This window comes from Idiotropiscis lumnitzeri, chromosome 13 (assembly GCF_059441095.1).
Source record: "Idiotropiscis lumnitzeri isolate Australia: NSW breed Sydney's pygmy pipehorse chromosome 13, RoL_Ilum_1.0, whole genome shotgun sequence".
NCBI classification, from domain to species: Eukaryota; Metazoa; Chordata; class Actinopteri; order Syngnathiformes; family Syngnathidae; genus Idiotropiscis; species Idiotropiscis lumnitzeri.
In genome coordinates this window covers 17,453,218-17,476,819 of record NC_142403.1, presented here as the reverse complement: position 1 = coordinate 17,476,819, position 23,602 = coordinate 17,453,218, and the positions used below count along the sequence as shown (strand labels likewise).

At 40.4% G+C, this 23,602-nt stretch overlaps 4 protein-coding genes across 9 annotated transcripts; 2 read left to right on the top strand and 2 right to left on the bottom strand.

Annotated features, from left to right (window-relative positions):
* Positions 1–165: 165 nt before the first annotated feature.
* On the bottom strand, positions 166–9,078 carry firrm (fignl1 interacting regulator of recombination and mitosis). Of its 3 annotated transcripts, none has more exons than XM_088313406.1 (25): positions 8,917–9,078; positions 8,561–8,692; positions 8,189–8,229; positions 8,008–8,096; positions 7,823–7,927; positions 7,575–7,715; positions 6,756–6,918; positions 6,571–6,655; positions 5,546–5,684; positions 5,286–5,375; positions 5,147–5,211; positions 4,908–5,056; positions 4,004–4,133; positions 3,734–3,935; positions 3,272–3,354; positions 3,149–3,200; positions 2,692–2,781; positions 2,153–2,338; positions 1,945–2,064; positions 1,678–1,773; positions 1,484–1,597; positions 1,294–1,401; positions 1,132–1,212; positions 911–1,057; positions 166–688 (listed from the first exon to the last, which is right to left on the bottom strand). In XM_088313406.1, the coding sequence occupies exons 2-25, from the start codon at positions 8,656–8,658 to the stop codon at positions 458–460; spliced, it is 2,805 nt and encodes a 934-aa protein (XP_088169532.1). In that variant the 5' UTR covers positions 8,659–8,692; positions 8,917–9,078; the 3' UTR covers positions 166–457. The 3 variants fall into 3 exon arrangements, with proteins under 3 accessions (XP_088169532.1, XP_088169534.1, XP_088169533.1); XM_088313408.1 differs by having other exon boundaries at positions 953–1,057; XM_088313407.1 differs by having other exon boundaries at positions 3,734–3,920.
* A 2,292-nt stretch (positions 9,079–11,370) lies between these two features.
* LOC148324819 (14 kDa phosphohistidine phosphatase) lies at positions 11,371–12,892 on the bottom strand. The gene is made up of 3 exons (XM_088313405.1): positions 12,688–12,892; positions 11,772–11,896; positions 11,371–11,549 (listed from the first exon to the last, which is right to left on the bottom strand). Exons 1-3 carry the CDS (start codon positions 12,827–12,829, stop codon positions 11,457–11,459), a joined length of 360 nt encoding a protein of 119 aa, XP_088169531.1. The 5' UTR covers positions 12,830–12,892; the 3' UTR covers positions 11,371–11,456.
* A 1,318-nt stretch (positions 12,893–14,210) lies between these two features.
* On the top strand, positions 14,211–17,696 carry sele (selectin E). Its single transcript, XM_088313971.1, has 9 exons — positions 14,211–14,279; positions 14,367–14,445; positions 14,593–14,991; positions 15,076–15,180; positions 15,291–15,482; positions 15,589–15,777; positions 16,292–16,489; positions 16,557–16,689; positions 17,234–17,696. Exons 1-9 carry the CDS (start codon positions 14,277–14,279, stop codon positions 17,292–17,294), a joined length of 1,359 nt encoding a protein of 452 aa, XP_088170097.1. The 5' UTR covers positions 14,211–14,276; the 3' UTR covers positions 17,295–17,696.
* Positions 17,697–18,548: 852 nt separating this feature from the next.
* Positions 18,549–22,416, top strand: sell (selectin L). Of its 4 annotated transcripts, none has more exons than XM_088313975.1 (8): positions 18,549–18,652; positions 18,724–18,761; positions 19,994–20,389; positions 20,998–21,102; positions 21,324–21,449; positions 21,535–21,627; positions 21,704–21,725; positions 21,966–22,416. In XM_088313975.1, exons 2-8 carry the CDS (start codon positions 18,734–18,736, stop codon positions 22,009–22,011), a joined length of 816 nt encoding a protein of 271 aa, XP_088170101.1. In that variant the 5' UTR covers positions 18,549–18,652; positions 18,724–18,733; the 3' UTR covers positions 22,012–22,416. The 4 variants fall into 4 exon arrangements, with proteins under 4 accessions (XP_088170101.1, XP_088170099.1, XP_088170098.1 ...); XM_088313973.1 differs by having other exon boundaries at positions 21,258–21,449; positions 21,559–21,627; XM_088313972.1 differs by having other exon boundaries at positions 21,258–21,449.
* The last annotated feature ends 1,186 nt before the right edge of the window (positions 22,417–23,602 follow it).

Sequence of the window (23,602 nt, the reverse complement as noted above, 5' to 3'; positions counted from 1 at the left end):
TTTTATATCTTTTTTTTCGGGCCTTGCTTTGCAAATGCAGCCATGTATCATGAGCATTTCTTGCATTTTAGTTTTTTATGGTCAATATTGTATTTTTGACATTTTTTTGGGCTCATATCAACTGTCATGTCCTAATTTATAACTCATAATCTGCATCTCATTAAATTAAAAAAATATATCACAAAATACTAGAATGTGCAGTAAATCTATACCAGCTTCACTTGACGTACTAAAATAATTGCTCCCTAATATCTTAAAGTATTGAGATTTAGCTGTACAACAGTTTGATGGTATTAATTGTATCCCGGATTTCACTCAAAAGTATTCAGATCTCAGAAGGAAAAAAAAAAAAAACTTTCTATTCAAATATTTAATCATCAGTAAAGACTGATACATAAAAAAATAAGACAAGCAGCTTCAGCAGTTTAAATGCTTTTTCCTATACAAAAAGAAAAGGTCATATGGACGAGTTTGTGGAAATGGCAGAGCTTATGTCATTGAGAAGCACATGCAGCGCTCGTATTCTGGATGCCAGCCACGCAGGAGGCGGAGGTGGAGGTGGCTCCTGTGTGCCCGTGTTGCCTGTTGCGAGCGCTTGGAGAGCCCTCAAGGCGGTTTCGGCTGTTTGCATGTTGCGGCTGTACTCCTCGTCTCTGCCGCTCTCCTGCCGGGCTCGTTTGGCTTGCGGCTGAGTGATAAACGAGGGCGAAAATAAATATTGAACAAAAAAATGTACCTTTCCAAATAGAAAAATTGCAATAAGACACTTTTCTTTAAAAAAATATCCTTATTAATATCATTATTGTAATAATAAATAAAACAATTTTCCATGGCCAACAAAATGTCTTAAAAAAACCATTCCAAAACATAAAACAATTCTAAATCTAATATCACCAAGTATGTTACTAACCTCTGAATGAGTCACAGATGGAGTAAAAAGTTCCATGGAAACCTGTTTTAGGGTGTCCAGCCTCTGGTTGTGTTGCTCTAAAATATTCTTCTCCGCTTCGATTCTTCCTCGCCTCGCGTCTGTGACTTCTTCCGGTGTAATTATAGTCTACAGCAGAACGCGGTCACATTCAAAAGCAGTCTTCTTATAGACATTCACTGACAAATGTAGGCTTCTCTTACCTTGCTCAGAAAATTCACCACCTTGCTTTTGGTGTCTTCCTCACACAAACTACAGGAAATGACCTCTTCGTGGTTTGTGACCTTCAATATCAACAGGTGTGACGATTGGTAAAAAATCTGTGTTAAAAATGTGTAACATTGTTAATGGAGCTCTTGCTGTACCTCCGCAAAATGAGCAAAAGCCTCCAAAGCGTGATGATGGAGCAACCAGGAGGAACTTGGTGCTAACAGCGCTCCAAACAGGTTGCTCAACCGGGGAACAATTTCACTCTATGGCCAGAAAAGTCCCAAGTCAGTACGACAACTTCAACCAACACGATTGTGCAGCGTTATGATTGGTCGGCGTCAGTACCTGGTTTTCAGGAGGGATAAAGATATTCCCCAGTGATGAAAGGAATTCCAGAGCGGCCAGAAGCAGCACATCGGCACACTTCTGAGACACTGCAGCGTCAACACACACCAGGGCCTAAAACACACACACACAAAAACGTCATTAATGCACAACCTCCACTATGTGGTCAATGTAAATCTTAAATTTACACACACCTGAATAAGAACAGGAGGTTCCACGTTTTTCACTAAAACTGCCGTTATTGACAAAAGGAGCTGCAGAGTGATGTGCAGCACATTGTGAGTCTGCACCTGCACATTACAGAGACAAGTGTGACATGGAGACAGTATTAAACAATGACACTTAGCTTCAAGTTTAAATTTCAGGATGAACCTAAAAAGTGCGGTCACTTTTGTAGCAGAGGTTAAAGCGTATTTCAGATTATTCCCGAATGGCATGTGAAATGAGCATGCGTGCGTCACCTGATGTGGTGTGATTCTCTGCCACAGTTGTGTGACCATCCTCGACGCCGATGACACGCACCGCTCCTCAAGAGGTGACTTTCCTTGAACAACCACTAGGAGGCAGTGTAGCACCGCATTCTGGAAATGACACCAGTTCCATCATCATGCATCCTCCCTTTACTTAAAGTTCCCAGCAGTGTTGGACTCTCATTCCGACTGTCCTCACCACTTTGGCCACTTGGCCAAGTTTGTAGCCTCCACTCTGCCAGTCGGTCAAAATGTTTTGAGTTAAAGCGATGATGTCCGCCTCCACGCGTTGACGGGCATCATTTGAAAGAGCTCTGAGGAGGATGTGACGCCATATTGGGAGATTTTCAGCCTTGGATGGAGGGATTTTGGCAAGGAATTCTATCTATATTGAAAAAAATAAATAAATGTATATATATATATAATAAATAAATAGTACGATCACAAATACAATGGATCCCCACCCACCCATTCTTGGATTACTATTCACTAATTTGCTTTTCTTATTGTTCAACGTTCTATTGTAAAATAAGTTCGACATAATTTTAAAGTGTTTTGGAATCACACTTTATGTGGTATTTTTACAGATCAAATAATTAAATTATTAACAAAGGCAATTCGAAACAATTTTAGTTTGGAGGCGCGGATATCGCTTACTTGCAGTTTTTCCTAAATTCCCAGCAAGTCTCTTCCCCTCTCCCCTGAATAGCAGGACGAGTGTATGTGAATCCCGCGAACCTGGTGGCTGGGCGTCATGAGGAAAAGCATGCGTCGGAGCAGCAAGCCCAAGTGGGACTTCCGGTAGGATTCAGCTGAGCAGGTTTTCACCTGAGGGGGCAGAAGCAAAGAGAAGGGTGCTCAATGGTAGTGTGAAGAACCAGAGGGGGTTCTGAGATTGTCTGCAAATGTGTGAGATGGGCCTGAATTTAAGGGATTATGGAAAAGGTGTTCCGACGACATCAATCGTCACCTCGGTCGGGGTGCCGCTGGGGACCCCGCGGAGAGATTATGAGATTTTGTTATTTTAGCATCCATACAGCACTGAGAGGTGCTTCGAATACTTGCATGTCTCAGGTAGCTAAATAACAAATTTTGCATTATCAGATATCAAAGCTGTCATCAAGAGTGCAACACCTAAACTTCATAATTTGGGCCAATGGGGGGTGGGGGGGGGGGGGTCCCACAGAATACTCACCAGGTGAGCAATGAGGAGGACATGATGGAGGCAAAGTTCTGCTGTTCCATACCTAGAAAATGAGAACAAAAATGAAGAAAATAAAAGTGTTATTTTGTCATCTTAAGAGTAAGTCTTCCACACCGTGCAGTGAAGCACCACACATCTGTGGCCAACAGAGCAGTCTGAGTGTCAGCCTGCAGCGTGGCATCCACCAAGCACCGCTCCTGCAAGGGGGGGAAAAAAGGAAAAAAAAAGAGTTACAATGATATTTGGGGTGGGGGGGCTGCATTGTAAACAGAGGGAGAAAATGTTATCACGAAATGAAGTAAAAACCGGAAAAAATGAAAGTGGAACTTGCTTGTAATGAATGAGAGGAAATCCCTCGCCAGGAGTCAAAATGAGATTACAGTCAGGATAATAAAAAAAACAAACACTAGACTTCACACCAAATACTCAAAAGTGAAATTTGGGACATAGCCACTATTTGAAATATTGGCCACAGGCCTCGTCGAGTGAGCAGCCTTAAAGTAAGTGCATTTTTTTTTTTAATGGCTCTTGGAGCTGCTTTCAATGCAGGCTGGCTTTTATGCGTTTACAACTCACCAGAACAGAGAAATATAGTGGAGAAAGAACAGCGATGCTGGCGCAGAGGTGCACACAAACGTGACGATGCAGAGACACCCGAACTTGGGCCTGCCCTTTCATCATCACCCCCGGCAACAACACCGGCAGCTTCCGCTCAGCATAGCAACGTTGGAAACTACAAAAAACCGCCTGGTAGAGAGGAAGCCTGGAAAGACATGACCTTCTAAAAGTTTAATCATGCTCCCTTTTTTTTTTTTATTTAAATGAGCCTGCATGAAGCAACTTTACCTGGGCGCTTCCTCTGAAAACTGACTGCCAGCGTACCAAAGCTGCAGCACCTCCTCAGGCTGGGAGGCCGACTGATCCAGCACGTTTACCAGCAGAAGACACTGAGGAAGCTCATGCTGCTGACTTAGCCCTGTGTGGAAAAGTTCATAAGCTCACAGGATTTTGCCACAAATTGAAATAAATAAATAAATAGATAAATAAATAAAATTCTGACTTGTAAAAAAATAAATAAATAAATAAAATACAAACCTTTTTTTGGGGGGCAACTAATGGTGGATTAGGTGCCCCTGCCGGAAATTTGTGAATAGGTGAATTTGCAAATGCCTGACAATGAATATGCAACGTGTTCACTTTATTATTAATTAAGTCAGTCGACATGGTGCATGCATGTGCGATTAAATTATATAATAATAATTTATTAATTAATATCTCTGAATTTTAAAATGCATTTTCTCTAAAATGTACAATTATATTTAAAACAAATTTTAATGACCCTTAAAATTTTGAATAAAAAAAAAAAGAAATTGAATTTCTAGTTTGAAATACAATGCAACGATAAAAAAAAAAACAAAAAAAAAAAACACTTGAGGAAATCCTGGGGTGTTGAGGAAAATCATACAATTTCACGTCATTTGTCCGAAAGTTATTTATGAATTACAAATATATCGTCGTTCATCTTTTTATGGCAGCGACATATCGTGACATGTAGAAAAATAAAATGCTCTTCCATTAGACGGGAGAAACATGTTGCCATTCAGACAACAAAATAAATTCACGGCTTCCTGCAAGTGGGTCAATTCAGACGAGATCAGAATTATTTCAGTATTCATGTTGCTTTGTGACATATTTGGTGTTGTGTCGTGGAATTTGCCTCGTCTTAAATATGAGTTGGCAACAAACTCACGCGGGTCTTCTTGCAAGACGACTTCAGCAAAAGGCCTGAGAGGCAAGAGCTGAAAAAGAAGCGCATCCATGGGAACGACGACCGCCGCGTTGAGCTCCTCGGAAAGAGACGGCGGCAACGCTGGAGCGCACAAGCTGGGAGGGAATTTACTGGAAGACAGTGACACATTTCCACATTGCTCAAACGGGCCAAGATAAATAACGCATCTGGTGCCGTAACATAAAGCAGATCACATGTACCTGATAATCTGGAGGTACATTTGATGAAAGCTTCCGCAAGACTTTGTTAAGAAAGCCTTAAATTCCTGTTAAAAGAGCCACGTGAACGGTATTTTGAAGTTGGCGATGATTACGACATGACTTTTTTTTTCTTTTTTACCTTTACGTAATGAACCAAAGTGTTGGCAAAAAATCTGCACATCTTTGCAGTTTTCAGGAACAGCTTGTGTTCTGCGCTCTGCGTTGCCTCCTAGCAAAACAAAAAAAAAAAGCGCACAAAGGCAAAACGGTTGATAAATATGTACTGGAGACCTTTTGACTTGAAAATACATCAACGGAGGGGTTGAACACAGGAAGTGGCAGTCATTATTCTATAAGTGGGATACAGTTGTGCTGATCACCAAGCAAGCAGCCACAAACCTCCAGAGCGGCGTGTTTTATCTGCTCCGCCAGATCGACGGCGTTGTGGAAGGAGGCCAACAGGTTGCCGCACAGGCTGGAGCTGATGTCGCCGTGATGCAGATGCTCCTCCACCAGCGATTGGTACTTGAGACTCTGTCTGAGCATGGTCGTGACATTTTACATTTTTGGGGAAAATAATCTAATTGCAGTTTTTTTTTTTATTTTTATAATAAAATTTAATTTTTTCACCTCTTCCCATGCATTTTTTTTAACAAACAAGCAAGAAATTACCATGTTTTCCACCATTTGTTGGGGGATAATAAAATAAAAATGAATATAATAAATATTTTGCTTCATATGTATATTTTAGATAACTTATTTACATTAATATTTACCCGGAAAATAAATACTAATAATGTATATTCTTTCATTTCATTTTATAATTAACATTGTTTCTAAACTGTATTTCAGTGCTTACATTTACAATATTTATAATAAAACATTAAAAATGGATATTCTAATATTATCCCATTTTCATCCTTCTAACTATAATTTACCATATTTTTTGGACTACATGCGCACTTAAAATCCTTTCATTTGAGCTAAAATCTAAATCTAAATCTAAAATCTGGATTGTTGGGAGCATTACAGCAACTGTAGTCAGGAGATCGTGCTTCAACATATTATGATGAAGTGTGTGTAAACGAAAGCAGATAAAGAGACATGCTTACGCAGCGGATTTCAAGCTCAAGGCTATTAGTCACGCTGTGGAAGTTGGGGCAAGGGCAGCAGCGTGAGAATTCAACGTTAAAAAAAAATCAATGGCACGGAAGTGGAGGAAGCAAGAAGATGACCTGCGCCGAGTAAAGAAGATTAAACAGAGTTTCCGAGGGAACAAAGCCAGATAAACTTTCAAAAAAAAAAAAATCTGTTGCATAATGTTCTAGTATTGTTTTAACGCGCCTTATAATCCGATGCGCTTCATAAAATATGAAATATATTTCTGAACTTGATTCAATATGTTGAGTGTTTGTGGCACTGACTTGATGAGGAACTTCCACGTGTTTGCCTGCAGCGCCATGTCCAGGTTCGAGATGATGGAGCAAATGTCCAGGAGGCTGTGAATTACTGAGGACAAAAATTTCCGGTCATTCCGAAGACAAATGAGCTTGATCGTGAGAATGGTGGCGAGAAAACATGAGGAGGTCATCTCCTCAACTGGTACGACCTATGACGATGTCGGACACCTCCTCTTCAGAGGCGCTGCTATCAAACGACAGCCTGTCCAGGAGTTCCAGCAGAGCCTTGTGGAGGGCGTAGGCCTCTTTGAAGAGGCTCTGCAGAAGGTCAGCCACCAGGGACAAACGGCCGCAGTAGATCGCCTCGCTCTCCTGTCGACAGTACGTCTAGAAATTTCATTTCTCTTCTTGGATCATTCCGTTTAGGCAGCACAATGACGGGTTGGTTTCATACAGATGAACAATTGACAGCAAGTTGGGTCATTGGTAGAGCTTTGTGTTACCATGACAACTGGTCCCCCCGGATACAAGACAATGTTATTAAATGGTTAGTTCTGAACTTGAAGTGACCAAGTTTTTAGATATGTGCTTAAGGAGTGTGTGTGTTTACATCATTGTTTCAAGAAATATGAAAAGTTGACATGAGATTTTGTTTGCATTATACTTGTAATCAAATTAAGGACTCAACGACTTACAATATGTCAAAAGCACACTTAGTCAAATTGTAAGTAAAAGAATGTAGTATATAAACTGCTTTTCACGTTTGCCTTTATTTTAGTGTAAGGCTAACTTCTAAAACCAAAAGATTTAAGTACAATAATCTGATCTTGTTTATTGTAATATATTATTATTTTTTGTTTTATGTGAACAGAGGACTGTAAAAAAAAATATTGCACATAAAATTACAATTGTAAAAAAAATTGTAAAGCAAATATTTTTCAAAATCGCCCTAGTACGGATGCAATTCCTCAATTTGGTATTGCAGCATCCAAAATGTGCGAAGCCACAGCTGAACTTTAGAGACTCACCTTACAGTGCTGAAAAGTGTCTCGCAGAACCTTCAGGATGCATGATGGTAAGGTGCGGATAGCCATAAGGTCCGGGACATCGTCATACGAGCAGACGTGACGCACGCATGCAGACATGGCATCGATGATCTGCATCAGCGACTGGAAATTAAGTCGAATCAATATCGAGTGTCAAAGCAGAAGGATTTTTTATTTTTATTATACAAACACAATCACTAAGACTATAAAATAAAGCCGAGGTAATCTACCTTCAGAATGTTCCTTAGTAAGGAACACAGTTCTGTGTTTTGACTGGACAAGCCTCCAACTTGGATTGAAAGTTCTTTCATCAAACTGTCAAACATGGTCACCGCCTGGAGATATGATAAAGAAAGATCAAGAATAAGCAACCGCAATTATGCAACAATTACACAGCAAACGTGTGTCATTTGACCTTTGGTAAAATTTTGGAGAAGCATTCATTTTCCAGGTCTGACAGAGCAATGTGAGGGAGGAACAGGTCTGTTATTATCTTCAGTACACCTAAACGGAAGTTGGGAGGAGAATGAAGCCACAGTGATAAAATTGATCACACAGAATTTTCTTGAAAAAAAAATACATGTATGATATCTTACGTATATGATCATCCCAGCCGTCAGACTTGTGATGTAAAGTGTGTGAGCAGTTAAAGAAAACCACAGCAAAAAGTAGCAAGTCATCAACACACTGAATGAAAATCTGTAAATTTGAACAATTCAATTCACAAGGCTGATTTTTTTTCTCTAAAAAATAGACGGTGCTTTGTTGCCTTCTAGTAACATGTTATTGAGCTGGCAAGCATAAAAACGCATGAATACTGAAACTGAGTTTTCCTGCAAATAGCTGAGAACTTGGTGGTGGTTCAATGTCCTTCCAAAAAAAAAAAACGCAGAAAGCAATAAAGATATCTTCTGATTTTAATGTTAATTTTATAGACAGTCATATGACATCGGCCCGAGAAGGATATGGTAAGTTTGGGCAGGACAGCCTTGAGCTCGCGGCGGCAGGTTTCCTGGCTCCACAGCACCACCTCGTCAAGGAGAGAAGTGTTGTTGGACTGGGACATGATGTCGCCAGTCTACGGGAGGATATCGGACACGCTGTCCGGACGATACAAGGTCAACAACAACAACATGAGTCACTGGAGACGTGAGTCAACTGCTTTGTAAAGTTCGCTCAACAACATGTGGATTTTCATTCAAGACTTTAAGTGAAGGGGGGGGCGGTAATTACATGGCTGAGCTAATTTGAGCTAATGCTAGCCCCACTGTTTTTAATGTAGCACCTTAGCATAGCATCGCCGTTACGTTATTCGCGTACTTACAGACTTAAACGCGAACGTCTGTCGTCATCCTCAGTCACTTCACTCATGCAGTTAAATGCTTTCACCTTACGTTGACGACTGCATGTTCATTACTTTCCAATAGTAAAAGTTGTGAAGTGTAGCCAGTTTGCCATTTTCATGTGTCGCGCGTCAGCCCTGTAACCGGATGTGACGTCACGTACAATACATTTCTTGATTATCTTTCTGTTTGTTTTTCTTGTGTTGTTGGTGCGGTCATTTGTCTGCAATAAAGAATATATTAAAACATTTTTTATGTGTCTGTAGTCTGTACTGACAAATTCTTCGATTATAACACGGATCAACGGCAAGTTTTAATCAGAGAAGGCTCCATGTGTCCCTAAATGTATTTTAAAATGTATTTTACATGTCAACATTTTTTAGAACATCAGGTTTTTTAGAGATTTTCATTTTTTTTATTTTATGTTGTAATATATAGCTATAATGCGTATAATCTGCTTTTTTTTTTCAATACAGCTTTAGCATTGCTCCACCAATGCATGCACACATGCACACGCACGTCAATGAAACTATTCATTAATTATAATCTCACCACAGAGCAGGTCTAGATGTAAATTACACATTTTTTTTTAGCTCGACCTGAGGACCTGAGGGTTGTCCGAATGGACGTTTGCCCCATATCAATACGCCAATCCATCTATTTTCCATTTGGTTTGATACTCCTAACCTCAGAACTGTGAGACAGATGCCACCGTGCCGTACAGCAGCAAATGAATTTATACATTTTTTTAAATCATCAAAATGTAACAAAGTGGATGAAACATTGTAATAATAATAGTCATTAAGCAAGGCCCTCTACTTCATGACAATGACGGATCCCTTGAGGAATTTGTAGGCTTCATCTGGAGTCGGCAGTGCTGCAGCTGATGGGCTCAGTGTGTGGGAAAGCTATTGTTTCTCTAATGACGTGTTGAAATGCGGAGTAAACAATCACACTTTCGGTCCACTGTGTTTCCCGGCAGAGTGCCGTAGGCGTCTGTTGCCGTCCGGCCAGGAAGGAAGTGATTTGGGGAAACTTCAATTTCAATATAAATACTGCATTTTTTTTATTTTAAGTTGTTTTATTAATGCAAGGCCAAGTCAATCCCCGAACCTTAACCGAATAGAGCATGCATTTTACCTCCTTGAAGAGGAGACTGAAGGGAGAACCTCGAAGAAACAAGAGCTCAACGAGGCTGCAGTCAAGGCCTTAATGCGGTTATTGCAAGTAAGGGTAACTGTATGACGTCAAACATGAAATGTTATGTACGACCCTCCCTCGACCCCCCCATGCCTTCTTCACTGAGTGGCAATGATGTATCACTCCCTCATTTTCATCGGTTTCTATTTGAAGGAAACTGATAACTTGCTAACCCCAATTTTCTGTCATGGGCTTGTCCAAATAACATCACATCCGCCCAAGACAAAATTGGAGCTGCTAAGTTTTCCGAGAAGAGGGCGGAGTCTCACAGTTGAAGACGTTTCCTTGCTCCGGCCTGTTTGAGGCTTAACGGAAAGTTTGGCGATTCACGGGAAACGGCCTGCGGTTGGAGGATGCAACCTGGAAGGAAGGCAGTCTTTTGTTTTTCTCCTTTCAAGGTCACAGGATAATTAGCGGTGTTGCCAGCGAGCTATGTTGGATCCTCCGTTCAAGGTGAGGAGGTCTCCAATTCCACGTCAAGGTAGATTCATGACAAAACAATGAAGGCGACGATAAAAATGGCTCCAAGCTGAAGCGCCGACATGCACCTTTGGGAACTTAAGTCAACTTAATGTGCAAAAAAAAACACCAGGAAGAGGATGTAGTGGTGATTATATACTAAGCAAAAATATTATTTTAATGGAGTCCACTATATTATAATCCCAAGAAAGACGCCCTCATAAAACCTTTATTTAGTGTCTAAACCAGGTGTGGGCAAACTACGGGCCGGGGGCCACATGCGGCCCATTAAACGTTTTAATCCGGCCGGATGAACTTGAAAATAATTAAATGAATAAACAATTTTAATGTTTTATTTTCTAAATATTGTGGTGTGTCAAAGACATATATTTCATTGTAATGCTTTTGTTCACTTTCATTAAAAAAAGTCCGGCCCTTCTGTCAAATTTTAGAACCCATTGTGGCCCCCCAAACCAAAGGTTTGTCCACCCCAGAGTAAAAGGATTTAGTAGAAGATAATAAACTGCTTTTGGGTTTGAAAAAAAATAAAAAAGTGAAACACTTTCTTCAAATCACAGGATATGTCTGTGATTCCGAATGTCTCACTCCTTCCTTCCTGTATGGATTTTACGCTTGGCACTCAGCCTCTGATTGCGATTACAGTCAATTAAAAGTAAAAGTGTGGGCGGGTCATTCTATTTCTGAGTAAAGCTTGCTCATCTATCCTATCCATAAAAATAAATAAATAAAAAAATAAAACCTGCACTGAAATGTGCTGTGCTTTTGTGTATTTATTACATAAAAAAGATCACAAAAGTTTGACTCCTGGCTTTTTAAATAGTGCAAATGTAAAGAAACGTTTTTATTTTTTGTCGTCACTCCAGGTGATGTCGTAGTCGCTGAAGACACTCTTCAACTTCTCTACTGAAATGGAGTGGTCTGCTTTACCGAAACCCTGAAAACACAAAAGGAGCTGCTTATGAAATTGGCTTTTGCCTTAATAATAATAATACAACTAAAAGATGACTTTGTAAAGGCATATTTGTCGATATAACGCTTATATTAGATCTCAATAGATGCAAATGTAGTCAAAACACACCGAAAGAACACATAAATATGACTATTAATGCACAATATTAATATTTTGGGCTAATTTCTATTGAAAAAAATGGCTTACCGTGGACTCTCCAAACACCCTGATTTTTTTCTCTTGACTCTTGTGCTCTATCTTGCCTCCACCGAGGCATTGACACTCCATGCCCAAGGCCTCCACGGCTGGCTTGACCTTCTCAAAAATATGATCTGAAAATAATTCATAGCTCGCCATGAGTGGGTCTAAAGAGATATCGGCTGAAAATAGCTCACTCATGATGCTAATGTACCAACAAAAGGCACACATTCATTTTTGCAGAACTTGTAATTTTCACAATAAAAGACAAACAAGTGGATTTAATTTGACTTATAACTTGTGTTAAAAAGTGGCCCAAAAATTGAGGGAATGGCAAATTGGGCACAATTTCAACAAATTCACTCAGGTGTGTATTCACTTATGTTGCAAGTGGCTTGAACATTAATAGATTATTTAGAAATAGATTGTAGAGAAGTATAATTTGTTCAGTGTTCTCCCATGAAAAAAATATGATTTTACAAAAATGGGACAGGTGTACTCACTTTAAATGCATGAGCATCAATCGAGGTTCGACTCCCAGTTTAGCAAATTCCCCTACTGTGGTCCTAAACTGATAGAGATCAGAATAACGCAATGCTCCTCATTTTATGATTAGCAGACAGCAGAACACTCCTGGCAATTCAGATGGAGTCAAAGCAATAACAAGTATTAATATTAAATTTGTTTAAACTGGTGCATTTCTCTGCATAATTTCCTAAAAAAATAAGACATGCTATAAATGTCGAGCTTTCCTAAAAAGAAAATGTACTGAATTTTATTAACATGTCACTAAACCTGCCAAAGGTCAGCAATTTGTTTTGCATTCATTGTAACCAGTGTGAAATAAACCGTGAACTTTAAAACCGTGATACAAGATACAACACCTCTGCACTAGAGCAAAGCTGCGACATTTCCGTTGACTTACTGTGATACTCGGCACTTTTTGTACCACGAACAATGTTTTTGCTGACATCGCTGTTTTTCACTTTCACTCGAACCAAAATGTACTTGAAGGTTCCCTCTGGATCAATCTCCACATCGGGAATTTCTGCCAGGGAATCCGACATTGTTAAATTCTGTTGGGACGACAGACGACAAGGACCAGGCTATGCAAACGCCATATAAGGACTTTCACTTGTACTTCCGGTCTTAAAGAGACAGGCGCTTTTTTCATCCACGATTAAAAAAACAGGTTGGTACTCTCAGTTGCGCCCTCACCTGGCCGAAAGTGGACGTAAAGTAGAGCAATGACGAGTCGATAGATAGATAGATAGATAGATAGAGCCACCAAATAAACGACTCACAAAGAGAATAGAACAAAGCTTAAAAATCCTCTGTTGCGGAAGTTCCAACAAAGACAAAAAAAAAGTGAATTCCTCCCTAGGGCCAATAAAACGCTGTTGTATTATTTTTCAAGGGAAAGAGTGGAGGTCAAGAGGTGTCAACAACATGCAAACTTTGGAGTCAGCCAGGAAGGAAATGCACTGTCACTTCTGGAAAGGCAGGCGGCCAGCCAGCAGGCGCCTCGACTCACGTGCTACACATTTCCCCTATCCCAGGACCCTTGTTAAAATCCCAGTTTAGTCTTTGTAGTGGCCGCCATTGCATTGTGTTGCATTTCCTTTCTTGTCACTTTTTTTGTTAGAGAGGTATGTGCTGGTCTGTGCATTTCCCCTGACACTTGATGCACTTCTATCCTTCCGTGCACCTTACAGGAATAAATCACCACAAAGGCGCTATAGTATGCAAAGTGTTCGATATTACTCATGTTTTGTATTACTTCAACACATCAATGACCGGAAAAATGTCAAATTAAGTAATTAGCAATCATGGAAAAATAAATAAACTGTCACCACATAATTCAAGATTTCAAGTTTTTTCAGGTAGTTTTTTTAATGTAAATGTTTGATTTTCATACATGTAAACTGTTTGTTTTATTTAAAAAAAAATGGTAAATATTTAAATTTTACATTTCAGTACACTGCAACAAAGAAAATTATATATATATATATATATATATATATATATATATATATATATTTATTTATATTTATATATATATAAATAAATATATATATATTTATTTATATATATATATTTATTTATATATATATATTTATTTATTTATATATATATATATAAAAACACATGTGTGTAGAAAATTTGTCTAAATTTTAATATGAAAATAGTATGTAAAACAATCAAACATTTCAGATAATTATAAGAAAAAATATTATTATCAACAGGCGCTTCCGCCAAAGACAATGAAAAACTCCCCAACCACCCCCACTCGGAGTATTTTTTAAGGATAAGGCGTGGATTGGGGATTAGTATCTTGAAGGGGGTGGGAATTTCCACCAAAAGGCTGACGACAGCTTCCCGGAAAGCTGGACCACGCGGGCGAGGGGCTATAAGAGCAGGCGGCGGAGCGCAGTTCAGCCACAATCATCTCACTCACTCATTGAGCCTTAACGCTTAACACTAAGAAACCCCTGCTATACATCACTTAAAAAAATGGTAAGTGTGAACTTTTCAATGAGAAGATATTAGAATGTTGAAAATTGACTGACTTTATCGTTGCCTTTTTTTCTTTTTTTTTTTTAGGAATTCTGCTGCGGATTACTTCAGAGTCATGCATCCAAGAAATCCAGCTGGTGGATCAGCTTGGCTTTTATTTCCTCAAGTAGGTGCAAACTCCAATAGAACGATACATTACCATTACATATTTTGAATTGATTTTACTTAACTATTGATATAGCACTTTTTAATTATTTTTGCTTGGTGGCTATCCATGAGATTTTATTTTATTGTTGTGTATCTCCATCCTCAGTGCTTTGCATGCAAGTCGAGTGCTGGTCCTACTTCTACTCCAACACCACCATGGACTGGGAGCAAGCCCGAGCGTGGTGCCAGGAGCACTACACCGACATGGTGGCCATCCAAAACCAAGAGGAGATCGGCCATCTCAACAGCTGGCTGCCCAAAAAGGCCACCTACTACTGGATCGGGATCCGCAGGATCAACGGCACCTGGACGTGGGTGGGCACCAACAAGTCTCTCACGGCGGAGGCCACCAACTGGGCCAAGGGGGAGCCCAATAACGGCATGAACGGCAAGGTTCTTGGCGAGAGTGAGGATTGCGTGGAGATGTACATCAAGAGGAGCTCGCAGCCCGGGAAATGGAACGACGAGAGGTGCAGGAAGAGGAAAACGGCTTTGTGTTACACAGGTGAGCTGAGGAAATTTGCAATGGCCAAAATAAAAAAACAAATTGTGAATGTTCGAAAATATAAAGTCCTTCTTCTTGTCTCAGCTGCTTGCCAAAAAGACTCCTGTGTCCATGGAGAATGTGTGGAAACCATAAACAGCCACAGGTGCCAGTGCTTCGAAGGTTTCTATGGAGACAAGTGTGAGCATGGTAAGAATCTAAAGAATAATAAAAAAAAAATGCAAAAAAGGTCTAATTTGTGAATAGTGAACCTTCAATATGCAACAGAAAACGAATTTTGTTTCTATGCTTCATTTCAGTGGTTCGGTGCAACAAAAGCGAGCTGACCCTCCCCCCTAAAGGCAGCGTCGTCTGCACCGACAAGTATGGCAACTTCACCTTTGACTCACTGTGTCAGTACTCCTGCGAGGAAGGATACCATCTCAGCAGGCCGGAACCCTTAAGGTGCACTGCCAAGAAAAATTGGTCACATGCGCCTCCTACATGTGTAGGTAAGTGGAAAAGCCTCACAAAAAAAAATTAAATAAACAACAAAATTTTACTTCCTGCATTCGAGAGTGCTGATTTCCTGTTGTTGATTTTCCGTAAACTCTCTAGCCGTCCAGTGCCCTGCTCTTCTCGACTTAGACAACGGCACAGTCAGCTGTGGAGATGACCCAGATACGAGGTTCAGCTACGGGAACAGCTGCACTTTCAGCTGCGAACTCGGTTATCGGCTGGAGGGGCCGACAAGTGTGGCGTGCACTTCGGCTGCGCAGTGGAGCCAGATGATGCCACGCTGTGAAGGTGAGAGTTCCATTTGCTGGCACTAAGAGAGAGTGAGAGAGAGAGAGAGAGAAAGACAGAGAGAGAGAGAGAGAGAGAGAGAGAGACAGAGACAGAGACAGAAAGAGAGAGAGAGCGAGAGAGAGAGACAGAGACAGAGACAGAGACAGAGAGACAGAGAGACAGAGAGAGAGAGAGAGAGAGAGACAGAGACAGAGACAGAGAGACAGAGAGAGAGAGAGAGAGAGAGAGCGAGAGAGAGAGACAGAGACAGAGACAGAGACAGAGAGACAGAGAGACAGAGAGAGAGAGAGAGAGAGAGAGAGAGGGAGACAGAGAGAGAGAGATAAAGAGAGAGAGAGAGGGAGACAGAGAGAGAGAGAGATAAAGAGAGAGAAAGACAGAGAGAGAGACAGAGACAGAGACAGAGACAGAGACAGAGAGACAGAGAGAGAGAGAGAGAGAGAGGGAGACAGAGAGAGAAAGAGACCCTTTTTCTAACATGCCTTGTTCTTCTTCACCTCGCTATCTGCAGCAATCACATGCCCCGCCCCTGAAATTCCCAAAAGAGGCCATATGAACTGCACCCCATCCCTCCTCCCATCCTGGAGCCCCTACCCCCACAATACAGTCTGCACGTTCAGCTGCCATGAAGGCCACGAGCTCCAAGGCTCAGTCAGCATGGCGTGCACTCACATAGGCGAGTGGAACGTCGCACCTCCAACATGCACAGGTAAGAAAAGTGTGCCAACGATTTAAATGGTTCAGTCGTTAACGGTTATTTTGAACTGTTCCTGCAGAGACCCCGTCGAAGTTGGGCGCCATTACGGCTGGGGCAACAATAGGTGGCGCTGTGTCCTTGTCTACTGTGTCTCTGGTCATGTGGCTCCTGAGACGGTTGAAGAAGAGGACGAGCAAGATTGAGTTGAACAGGTGAGGCTGCCTATAAAGTTAATGGTCATGACTTCATCGGGTCGAATAATTGCGAAGATATTGAAACAAGATCATTATTATTTTAGGGCAGTGCTACTCAATTATTTTGTTACGCCCCCGAGCAAGAAGAAAACCCCTCCCCCTCCCACTTGCCACCGTAACTATAAATAAATGCATTTTCGTTGCAAAACAAATCGACACCGTAGAGTTACTACTCACTGCGCACAAGGAGAGCGCCACTGCCCACTACTGGAGAGGATGTGCAATTACACTTGATTGTAGTACATCGGAAAAAAGGCATGTTCCCCAGGGTCATACGTGACCCCTTCGGCATCGCACCCCCCCCCCACTATTTGAGAAGCACTATTTTAGGGACATTTTTGTTCGGTAGTGCACCATGAGATTTTTGTTCCATGTAAAAAAAAGAAATACAGTCTAAGACCAAAAAATGAGCAACACTGCTGGACAGCGAAACAAGAATCAACAGTATCAGCAAATGACTTTTTTTGGGAGCTCATGTATCGTCTTTTTCCTTTTCTTTCAGCAACTCCGATATTGAAGAACCTCCTCAGGTTTACAAAAACAGCATTGACAGTCTCATATAGGACTGTTCGCATCACCTTGATACATCATTCATCATCTGAGAAGCTGAATTTGAAGAAAAAAAACATGACGTGCTTCTGTCATGTCGCTGACGTATTTCTCTCCCAAAGGGAGTTTTCTATTGAGCACATTGTTCGCCGCCTTTAGAATTCCACCGAAAGTGTGATGTCACGTGAAATAGCGTGCTGCCATGTCCTTAATAAGCTGTGAGTAATTTAGTGTATTTATATAACTTTATTTATTGCAGCATTTGAAATGCACGTGTGTTTAATGTCAAAATGTTACCTATTACGCATGAATTCATTTGTACTGTTAGTCTTTTTATTTTTCCACATCACGGCACTAAGTTGTATTCACCGTATTTAGTAAATGTTTTTGAGTAATAAAAGAGAAATATGAACAACCTTTTACGGAGTGAAAATGTTTTCTGTCACAATATTTTGTCACTACCGTAACTTGTCACTAGAATTATTTGTCATAATCAGCTGATCAAAACGACTCATTTGCCCAATCAGGGGGGACTAAATTTACAGTGTCATTTTTTTCAGTGTTGCGCTTGTAAAAGAGACAGTATCGTCAAAAATGTTCACACATGCACACATTGCAGAACTTGTTTTTCTCATGACTGGCATGTCAGAGTTGGGCCGTAGCAGAGGAAGCAATTCTCAGATATGATTCCAGCCAAGCTGTGGGGGGGGGGGAATTCATTTGCGTGTGACGTCATTGTTGTTTGTTCTCCATCTACACTTTAAAGGAAGAATATATGAGATCAATCTGAGGGTTAAATCATTCAAAACCAGCCGAGTAAAAAAATTGACGTCTTTAGCCGTCAATGGTCGTAAAGGAGTTAATCAGCAAATTTATGTAACCATACACCATCGTTTGACCTTGACAGTACTTGCCGCACAGGCCATAATTTAAGTCAGATTTTAAATCGAATTCTTGATGTGTGGAATGAGGGTAAAACTTACATCACGTTACCTTTAATGTGACATGGCATAAGATCCCAACTTAATTTTTTTAAGCGCTTTAAAAGCAAGCACGGTGCACCAAAGTGATGTTGAAAGCAATTTAAAAAAAAAGAAGAAGAAAAAAAGCACCCAACATTTTTAGTTAGAAGTCAGAAAAAAAATATTTCAGGTGTGACACGTAGCCACTCTCTTATCAGAGTTTACCGTAAAGTGGCCATCCATCATCACTTGGATTCACTCTGTGTGGAAACATCCTGGTATTGTGCTGAAATCCCATAAGAGCGAGACATGGAGCGCAGCTTGGTGCATATCGCTGTCTAGTTTTCATTGGAATGACTGCAATATATTGATTTGGTCCCATAAACTGTTTCTAGCTTCCATCATTGCAAGTAAGTGAACACTATTTTCAAGAGCTGGTAAATTGATAATTGTCGTGAATACAAAAATTTGTGCTTTGCAGGTTGCTGAAAATGATGTGGATGCCGGTGCTGCTCTTTGGTGGGTACTCAAATGACACTCGCCGGTCATTTTATTAGGTACAACCACACAACCTAACCCAGCCTTGAAACCCTCATCTCAAACCTTAACTTGAAATTAATTTGAAAGTCTAACACTGGTTGGAAACGCTCTTTTGAAACCCAATTCATGTCTTGAAGCAGGAATTCCAAATTGAAACTGTAACCTGTGTTTGAAGCCTAAATTTGAAACACTATCTTTAAAACTTTAAGTCTGTCTGAAATGATCGTTTAATGCACTTGTTCAGAACTCTATAACTTGATATTCTTTGACTATCATTTTAATCATCATCATTAATAAAAATAAAAAATGCTGAATCATTATTTTATCATAACAATAAATTAGAGCTTTGCCCGAGAGTTGACACCACTTTAGTGTAGCTAAAAGTTCGAAATATAACCAGTCGGGGGTTCGTCTGCGCATTCATGCTCTTGTCCGCTTCAGCCTGTGTTAGCGGAGAATCGATCGGCACGGTATTTTTGATTTTGTGGAGGTGATCACATGAGCTCGCTTTTGGTGTCAATAAATCTAAACTATTATGCCAAACGCCTTTTATACTTTCACAGGTTGAAGTGGACAAGTGCATTTTGGTCGCGATCGGTCGCCGTTTTAGACAACAAAACTGACAAACCTCGCTTGCCTCCCTGCTGTGACGCAGACGCCGTAAAACAGAACAAGCCGAGCTCCAAAAGACGGCGTACCAATTTGTCGTAAATCTCATCACCCCCCCAAAAAACTTAAATCACTACAAAGTCTTTTTGGGGTGAGCATTTTAGTATTGATGTCATTTTTACACGCAAACCTATTACATAAGCGCCAATGTTAACGTCGATGAACCGTAACTTCAATGCTAATGCAAAAATTTATTGGAAAGTATTGATGTTCTGGTCGCTATAAACTTTTAAACAGCAGATTTCGTATCTTCTACCATTATTTCAGGTAAGTATGAACGAAGACTCAGGTATAGACAGATGACTTTTTAATCGCAACGGAGCAGAGCAGGAAAATATTGAGAGCTCTCATTTCCATTGCTCGGCGCGTTGTGTGATGACGTCACACGTAACTACGCGATTCGATACAGACCAAAATACATAACGGGCGCTATTTGAACACGAGTGGTTTGTTCATCTCATACAAAAAAATGACCGGGACCGTCTATAATTTTAAAAACTGAAACGTGTCCCTTTAACGCAAGTCTGTCGCATTCATATTAGGGGGCTCCCTAGCAGGGGTCAGCTTGGGATGGACCTACCACTACTCCAACATCACCATGGAGTGGACCCAAGCCCGAGAGTGGTGCCAGACATACTACACAGACATGGTGGTGGTCCAGAGCCAGGACGAGAACGCCGCGCTGGTCTCCTTCTTGCCTGACAAGAACCACAGCCCGTACTACTGGCTGGGGATCACCCGACTGCACAAGGACGGGAACTGGATCTGGATCGGGAATAACAGCACGTGGGTCGGCGAGCAGTCGTGGGCGGAGAACGAACCGAATAACAACAAGAGCTGGCCCGTTTGCGTGGAGCTTTACGTCAACGCCGGAGCCAACCGAGGGAGATGGAACGACGAGAAGTGCGGATACAGGAAATATGCAGTGTGCTATCAAGGTTGTTGAAATCAACTGTCAACTGTAAAATACTCAATACTGATTTTTATTTTTATTTTTTTTAATTAGTGGACAGATGTTTAATTGGGGGGAAAATTATTCCTTTTCCAAGCATGGTAGATGAAAATAAATCAGTTAATATTAGGGCAAACGATTTCGAAAATAGTCCCACTTTTCCCCTCAGTATTGCGATTTAATGGGCAATTATATTTTTTTTATGCCCTTTTGCTCTGTCTTTTTTTTTAACCTATATTAGAATAAAAAAATATCAGACTTATAAATATAAATACATATTTTGGTTTTAAAAGTTCTTTAAAGTAAAGTCAAATGAATTAATATGAAACTTTATTTATCTACTTTAATTTGAGTTTACTCCGACAATTTACACTTCAATTTTTCATTATTTCATGAAACAATTGTGTGTAAATGTAAAAATATAAATAGACTATGTATTTATATATATTAAATAAAAGCCTGCATGCTATAGCTTTCTGAAATTAGTAAATATTTCCCCCAGATTGCGGACTTTGCAATTTTAAAATGGTTTTCTAGCACATTGCGATGTCACTTTGAAACTGATGAATTAATATTGCGTTACGTCTGCGACAGCTCAATGTAACGCGACGATATGCGGAAGAGGAATTTGCCAGGAGACTGTCAACAACATCACCTGTCTTTGTGAGCCGGGCTTCGAAGGAGACACCTGCCAAACCGGTATGCGATCAATCATTTATTTTTGGTACGAAGGTCACTTGGGGGACTTCAAAAACATTTTTCACATCTCACTCGCCAACTCGCACAAATTGATGCAGTTGAGATCATTTTTTTTTTCCATTTGGACTTTTCTACCGTATTGCATCCCTGCGAAGCCTCTGTGCCCCCAGCCACGGAATGTTCCGCTCTGTTTCACCCCAACGGATACCTCCGCTGTGCAGAAGGAAACCACACGTTCAACTCCACGTGTGAGGTCACATGTCACCCCGGCTTCCTGAGGATCGGCTCGGGGCGGGTCACCTGCGGGTCGTCGTCCTTTTGGAGCGGCCCGAGACCCGTCTGTGCGAGTGAGCCGATCATTGTTCATCGTTTTTTTTTTTTTTAATTCAAATATTATCCTTGGCATAACAGTCACTATCTTTATGTCCTCAGGTTATAAATTCCTGTTTGTTGTAGTGTGCTGTGGAGCTTTTACATTTTGCTGCAGCTGCTGCATGTGTGTTCGTTGGATGAAAAGCAGGAATAGTAAGTGTTTGCATGCACATACGGACGCGATGTCACGCTTTGTGTGCGGACCATAATCGTGTTTTTCTTCTGACAGGAAAGAAGCCCGGCCAAGTGAAGTAAGTGTTGATTTATTGACTTAAAACTGTGATTTTCATCACTGTCAGGCAGGTAGATGCCCAAGTGGTCTCTTCAAATCTCTTGACTCGATTGGACAGTCTGAGAAGTGCCGCAACTCCACTTCGCTTTCGTGGGAGCCTCACAGCGTTTTATCACCTCAAGATTGAAAAGTTGCATTTTTGCAAGAGTTGTTTGCTTGGCAATGACGTGTGACAATTTTTTTTTTTCTTGCTTCACAGGTTGACCGAAAAAGCGGCAAGACTTGGCACTGAATTGGAGGAATAAAGATCAACTTGTGTTCATATACTGCAGTCAAGCATGTCGACTATAATTAGGCATATGCATTAAAGAAAAGTGTTATGGGATCATACTGTATGTTAGATTTCCATTTTAAATGATTAATATAGACAATTATAAACCTTTTTTGACATTTACTCGTGTAGTTTTTTTCCATCTGTGGCAAGGTTCGGTCAAGTATTACTCCATTGGCGTTCAATTATTAATTTTAAAATCTTCCACCAGATGGCGCTATTTTTCCATTTGAACGTAGGCAGTCCAATTTAACACGTTGAATTGTTTCCTACAAGGCGCTTCACTCCTGAAATGCTATCTTGCATCATAAGTGTGTTATCTGTCATGTCCAAAAATCTGCATTATTAATTATTTCAATAATAAAATGTGTAAAAATGTCCAAAATATGAGTGATATTTGAGTTGCATTTTTGGGACTGAAGTGTAGCTCGAGGGGGTGCCACCGTGTGAGAAGAATTTGATCTGATTGGCACAAATGTAAGAAATTGTTCTGCTGGAGTCATGCACTTCCTGTCTGCCAGGAAATGCACATTAATGAGTGTTGAAGAGCATTGAAAGTTTAGCCGTTACTCGTGAGTAACAGTTTCAGGGCAAGGGAGAAGCAAGGTGAATCACCACAAGAGACAAAGTGAGACAGGGACGGCAAAAAAAAAAAATGCAAGTAATGGACAACTCCTTAAGCATGTTCAGAATTGTCCCTAGTCACAGTTTAAACTGTAAATATACTTCTAACAAATAGTTCAATATCATTTTAAATTAATCCTACCTCATTATGGTTAAAAATTTTAGTTTTACCCTACTGATAATGTGTTGCCGCAATAGTGTTGCATTTGACATAAATTAGTAGCCTTCTGAAACTGGCAAACATAACATGACCTGATGGGTTGACGTCCTTTGGTGGTTTTTTGGGTGACGAGGGGTCCGTGCAAGTAGCGTTGATTCGAAGCACACTTCCGCCCTCTACTGGCGAACATTTCAAAAACTAGAAAGAGTAGAAAAGACAAAATGAACCAATTATCCACCAAAGCTTTGTGAAAATTAATTGTTTTTAAAGAGAAAGGTGTCTTTTACTGAATAAATGGCGGAATAAAATATGACAGTAAAGTTGTATTTTAGTATCAACCTGAGAATTGCGTTTGTTAAAAAAGAAAAGAAACAAAGAACAAATTACAAGGACTTTCAGCCAATCAGCAAATTCAAACTTGAATAAATGACATCAGTAGAAAGCTGGTTTGCACACGTCAAGGACAGGCGTTTCTATTTTAAGTGACGGAAAGTATAGTGAACAATTAGGTCCACTTTCAACTGCACTAAATTATTCATATATTACGAGTAAAAGGACACACAAATAGGAACCGAGCCAACCACTGTAACACTGGGACAAAAAACAAAAACTCCATTGACCGCCCTCTCAGACGAGCTGTATTACTTCAACATACTTCCTTGACACCAATTCTTTTTTGACGACACCTAGTGGCTTCTTCGGATGTGAGTACAATAAGCACAAAGAGATGAGGCTTTCATCCAGCAGAAGAAAATAATGAAGTGGTGAAAAGGGTTTAACT

What these genes read in the sequence shown, in the direction of transcription:
- firrm (XM_088313406.1), bottom strand. Translation starts at nt 8,658, where the DNA reads ATGTCCCAGTCCAACAACACTTCTCTCCTTGACGAGGTGGTGCTGTGG. An exon ending in ACGTGGAAGTTCCTCATCAA is followed by an intron (nt 5,685 to 6,570) that starts GTCAGTGCCACA and finishes GACCATGCTCAG; the next exon opens with ACAGAGTCTCAAGTACCAAT. An exon ending in CTTTTGCTCATTTTGCGGAG is followed by an intron (nt 1,213 to 1,293) that starts GTACAGCAAGAG and finishes TTGATATTGAAG; the next exon opens with GTCACAAACCACGAAGAGGT.
- LOC148324819 (XM_088313405.1), bottom strand. Translation starts at nt 12,829, where the DNA reads ATGTCGGATTCCCTGGCAGAAATTCCCGATGTGGAGATTGATCCAGAG. An exon ending in AAAAAGTGCCGAGTATCACA is followed by an intron (nt 11,897 to 12,687) that starts GTAAGTCAACGG and finishes AATTATTTTCAG; the next exon opens with ATCATATTTTTGAGAAGGTC. An exon ending in GGGTGTTTGGAGAGTCCACG is followed by an intron (nt 11,550 to 11,771) that starts GTAAGCCATTTT and finishes TTGTGTTTTCAG; the next exon opens with GGTTTCGGTAAAGCAGACCA.
- sele (XM_088313971.1), top strand. An exon ending in TGGAGACAAGTGTGAGCATG is followed by an intron (nt 15,181 to 15,290) that starts GTAAGAATCTAA and finishes GCTTCATTTCAG; the next exon opens with TGGTTCGGTGCAACAAAAGC. An exon ending in GATGATGCCACGCTGTGAAG is followed by an intron (nt 15,778 to 16,291) that starts GTGAGAGTTCCA and finishes CGCTATCTGCAG; the next exon opens with CAATCACATGCCCCGCCCCT.
- sell (XM_088313972.1), top strand. Translation starts at nt 18,734, where the DNA reads ATGATGTGGATGCCGGTGCTGCTCTTTG. An exon ending in ATATGCAGTGTGCTATCAAG is followed by an intron (nt 20,390 to 20,997) that starts GTTGTTGAAATC and finishes CGTCTGCGACAG; the next exon opens with CTCAATGTAACGCGACGATA. An exon ending in TTGGATGAAAAGCAGGAATA is followed by an intron (nt 21,628 to 21,703) that starts GTAAGTGTTTGC and finishes TTCTTCTGACAG; the next exon opens with GAAAGAAGCCCGGCCAAGTG.